The 4976-nt window shown below is 45.1% G+C and overlaps 1 protein-coding gene across 1 annotated transcript; it reads right to left on the bottom strand.

The window, feature by feature from the left end:
• Positions 1 to 6: 6 nt before the first annotated feature.
• Positions 7 to 4502, bottom strand: LOC107296247 (kynurenine--oxoglutarate transaminase 1-like; the record flags this gene model as incomplete). The annotated part of the gene is made up of 6 exons (XM_015825595.1): positions 4427 to 4502; positions 3362 to 3464; positions 1818 to 1876; positions 1113 to 1263; positions 312 to 461; positions 7 to 61 (listed from the first exon to the last, which is right to left on the bottom strand). Coding segments are annotated over exons 1-6 (544 nt in total), but the record flags the coding sequence as incomplete, so codon positions are not given.
• Between the last annotated feature and the right edge of the window lie 474 nt (positions 4503 to 4976).

Genomic DNA, 4976 nt, shown 5'->3' with positions numbered 1-4976 from the left:
TCCCGCCTGCCATTTTGGTCATGGGTTCATAGCAGTCGAAGTACGGCTCAATTATAATCACCTAGAGAAAACCAAGACGGGATTTGGCACTTAAGTGACTCAAAGACCGGCGTGCTAATCCATGGCAAGGGAATTCCATTAGTTGAAGTCCATACACCCTTAAAAAGGGGCCAGCATGGGGTAAGTAATTGCCGACTTGACCCAGCGGACCCCAATAACGGGAGCTGAGATTCCTCCTTCAACAAGCAAGCTGAGTGACAAAACCCTGGACCCCCACTTTGCTGAAGGAGGACTGGTACCCCGTTAATTACCTCGTCCCCCTCGTCCACCAGGGCCTGGAAGCAGCAGAAGAGAGCTTCGTACGCCCCCACTGTCACCATCACGTTCTTCAGCGGGTCCAGGTCTCGCTGGAGCAGCTTCCCAAAGAAGCGAGCCAGGATCTCCACCAACCGCGGATGTCCCTGGGGAAAAATAAGACCCAAACAATCCAGGGTCCTTTTCTTGTCGGGACTGAAAGTCTCTTAAGGCTGGGAGACTTTTGAGCAGGTTTTGCACGATGGTGAACTTAGCCATGGTTAAGTTTTGAACCATGAATCAGCTCAGTTGGCTGGGTCTGGAGGCAATCAAGCTTCTGGGCATACGGACAACACCCAGGGAGCTACGTGGCCTTTTGAAACAGACATACAGGCAGTCCTCGACTTATAACCAGCTGTTCGAAGTTACAACGGCACTGAAAAAAGGGACTTATGGCTGGTCCTCACACATACAACCGTTGCAGCATTTCCTCCGTGAACAGAATTCAGCTTGGCAACCGGCATTATTTACAACTTTTGCAGTATTCCAGGGTCTTGTGAACACAGTTTGCAACCGGCTTCTGACCAGCTGGAATTTCAAATCTGGGTCATATGTAGCCCTGCAGAGGTCTGTTGTAATTTTCTACACTCGTAAGTCGAGGACTACCTGTTGGTGATTTATTGGACGTTTGCAAGCTGCAGCTTAAAGTTTGTGAATAAATCACAGGGCCCAAATTTGTTCCAGACAGTTAACAAAAAGCAAAGTTCACCCATTTTTGCACTACACTGTTTGTGCCGGAAAGCGGATGTTCCACGTACAAAAGCCTGCGTGTATTGGTGCAACATGGTGTTTTCTCCGCTGATTGCTTCCATGTAGGCTTTCTTGACAAAATCCGGCGGGGAAAAATTAGGAAAACCCTGACCCAAATTCACAGCCTTGTGAGAAGCAGCTAGTCGAGAAAATTCCACCCTAAGGAGATAAAAATCATTAAAAAAAATTGAGATAAGTTTGTTCTAATGATTAAGGCACCAGGCTAGAAAGCCAGAGATCCTGAGTTCAAGTCCCGCCTTGGCCACGAAAGCCAGCTGGGTGTCTTTGGGCCAATCACCAGGAGACTCTGAGTTTTAGTCCCTCTCTCTCAGCCCAACCCACCTCACAATTGTCCCCTGTTGTTGTGGGGAAAATAGGAGGAGGGAGATGTGTTGGTTATGTTCGCCACCTTGGATTATTGATTAAAAAATTAATAACAAAGGCAGGATATAAATATTAGACCCATGACTGTATATATTAAAATAAAGGTTTTTCATGGAAATCTATTTTTTTTAACAAATAAGAAACGATAATGAGAAGAATGGGATGGTTTTACATTTTTGCAAACATCTTCCCTATCTGACAAATAATTTGGATTTTTGGGGGCACCTCAGAGGCTCCTGGGAAGACCCCAGGGGTCCTCGGGCCACCCTTGACGAGATGCTGGCTTAACCCATGAACCAACCCGAAGAAGCGAATTACAAGCTGCCTACCAGATATTTTGGTCCACGCCTTCCAGCCGCCGAGCTTGAATCGCCTTGGCCATATTTTCCTAGATAAAAAAAAGCAACGAATCATGAATAACTCCAAACCACGGGCTGGCCAATCCCAGCTAAGTCCCTCTTCAGGTAGTCCTCGACTTACAACCATTCATTCAAAGTTACGACAGTGCTGAAAAAAAGTCCTCACACTTATGATGGTTGCGGCACCCCTGCAGTCACATAATCGAAATTTTGGTACTTGGACTGTATTTAAGATGTTGGCATCATCCTGGGTCATGGGGTCACCCTCTGTGATCTTCCCCATCGAACAAAGTCAGTGGGGAAAGCTGAATTCAGTTAACAACCGCAACGACTCACAAAATTAATTAAAAAAAATTGTCAGTCAGGCGTGACTTACTTAACACCTTGCACAAAAATGTCGCCTCCAGTTTTGGTCGTAAATTGACAAATGCCTGTGGTTGTTTTTCCCTTTCTTGCAACTGTAGCTGATCCCCGAAGGCCAAACCAGTGTGTTGTTAACCCTTAGAAAGGAGGCCACTCAGAGATGCAATGGCCAGCCTGAAAAGTTGGAAAAACCTCCCGGAAGAAAATCAGAGCCAAAGAAAATTCCAGAGAAATTCCACGGAACTTCTGGGTGTTGACAAGGGCAATTGTGCAAGCGCCATTCCTTGCGTTGCATAACTCCCGTTTTTCCCACACTTTGGTTACAAGGAAATTTCTCAGGGCTTCGGGGTTTTTTTACTGATTGAGGAAGGAAGAGAGCCAGCAACCCAGAAGAACACAAACACGTGTCACAGAAAACACCTCAGGCACCCAGAACAACCGCCAGCAGCTCACAAACACTCGCTTACACACTTAGAGGAGAACTTCACACCTCCTTTGACGGGGAGAAAACTTCGGAGAAGTTTCACGGCTCTTTCAAGTGGCCTCTGTGGAAACAAAGTCCGCTCCGGTGCAGCTGCCGATTCTTAACCTCTTTACAAGACTTGGGACTTTAGACAAATACTTAAGCAAAAACTGTGACAGACGCAGGTTTTTTTTTCCCCTCTTGCACAACACCGCCCTCCTAACTCTTGCATTTTGCAAATAAATAATAACGTTGTCTTAAATTGATATACCACCCAATTCCCAACGACTCTGAGCAGAAAGCAGTTTCTTATTCCCTGGTTTCCTTCTGAATTTCTACAGGAAAACCGTGAAGAGAAAGCTAGTGCCTCAGGGAGAAAGGCTGCATTTTTCCCCCGATGTGCTATTTCTCTGCTTGCGGGAAATTACAATGCGCAAATCTGAGTAAAGACGGCAGAAAAGGAAAGATTTTTCCCAGCTGCGCCAGTTCTCTGCTTGCATGTGAACCTCATGCTTTAGGCTAGAAGCCTCCAAACTCGGTAATTTTTAGACGTGTGGACTTCCACTCCCAGAATTCCCCAGCTGGAAGTTGAAGTCCACACGTCTAAAAGTTGCCGAGTTTGGAGGCCCCTCCTCGGGGCAACAAATCCTAGTTACTAAACCATGGGCCAGTCAGTTGTGCTTCCTACCTTGGTACGATAGTAGCCAAAATACAAACATGGGGTTCTCCACAGACCATGAATCAAAGGCAGGCCACGACAAGGGCAGCTGGTACTCCAGAGAGCTCTGCACCTTTTTATGCAGAAATAAAACAAATGTTTAACCCTCTGCATTATGAAACCCAAATTAAAATATACGGATTAACCGTCACACTGTCTGAAAATAGTCTTAAGGTTCTCCATTCATTTCCTTTATCGCTAACCAGCCGCAGAGATCAGATTGATAGACTATCCAGCCTACAAAACAATACCCCCAAAGGAAAAACAAAAGCTGGCTTAGAGTGAAAAATGAGAAAAAATAATAAACAGCTTAAGAGGAAACAATGCAATCAAGCTTGATCTGAGCTGTGTAAAATCCAGATAATCTCAAGGTGAGAACGAAAAACCAGAATGTTTGTGAGCTTTTCCAAACTCTTTCATCTGTCACCCAGATTATTGCAACCAGCCCTGAAAAGCCTCAACAATGTTACCGAGTTTGCACAACACACTTCTCCGGTAAATTAAACTTAATTATTTCTTCTCAGAATGGGCTGAAACAGGCTTAACCTGGGTTAGCTTCTTTGGGGGTTAAAGGTTTGTGTGCTGAGTTCATGTCTGGTCACCAACCCCTTTTTTCAATGAGAGAGAGAGAGGCCTTTTTACAACTACACAATGATTCAACTCAACCAAAAATCTTTCATTTTTGTTCCTGTTTCGAGTCTGAAAGCCAGAATCAATTTCTCAATGGAAACAGGACGGAACAAAATCTTCTCGTTGCTTAAAACAGTTTACAGGGGCATCTCAGCCAGATTCCTTTGTTTTCCACCAAAGTGTAAAGTGATAGATCTCCAAACTCAAAGAGCACCAAGGACAGCCCTCTTCAACTTTCAGCTATAATAGTTCTCTTCGGTTAGAAGTACATCTATCACTCCACAGACCAAACTTTGAAAGAGGATTAGTTCAGCAACCGTCTGACAGCAGAGGTGGGGAACCCTGCCCGACAGCCACAACTAGCAAGAAGAAACCGATGCCACAAAAAAGTCAAAAGAAACTTACAACTTTGCTTTGTCACAACACAACATCTATCATGCTTCCTGGTTTGAGCCCAAAGCAGCTTCTTCTAACAGCTGATTCATTCCCCTTTTCCGGTGGAGGGATAAGGGAACTGCCAGCCAACCAGAAAACCTGCTGGCTGCATTTAAAAATGGGCGTGAGACAACCAGGCGCCTCTATTTGGCGCATAAGCTGTGTGAGCTGCCACTGGCTGGCTGGATTGCAGGGGGGCGTGTAAGTACTGTATGTGTGTATATGCGTCTTCTGTTTGTCCACAAATCAGGGTTTGGACAATTTCAAAGCGCTGGCCATTTAATCCAGGTTGTTCTCTGTTGGTGAAACTGCCAGCTGTCACTTTTGCAAAAGTTGCACCCTAGTTCCCACGTTGTAGATCATCCTACGTCATCCTATATTATCATCTGACTGAGGATATTACCTAGTTGGGTAAAGAAATGTCTGACTGATGAATGAATGAAAATGAATGAATGATGAACACTGGTGATGTTACCGACTTGGGACATGAAAGGTCTGCAAGAAAACAACCAAGCTCAGA

This window comes from Protobothrops mucrosquamatus, unplaced genomic scaffold, assembly GCF_001527695.2.
Source record: "Protobothrops mucrosquamatus isolate PMUCROS unplaced genomic scaffold, P.Mucros_1.0 scaffold2707, whole genome shotgun sequence".
NCBI lineage: Eukaryota > Metazoa > Chordata > Lepidosauria > Squamata > Viperidae > Protobothrops > Protobothrops mucrosquamatus.
This window is presented reverse-complemented; position numbering and strand designations above follow the sequence as displayed.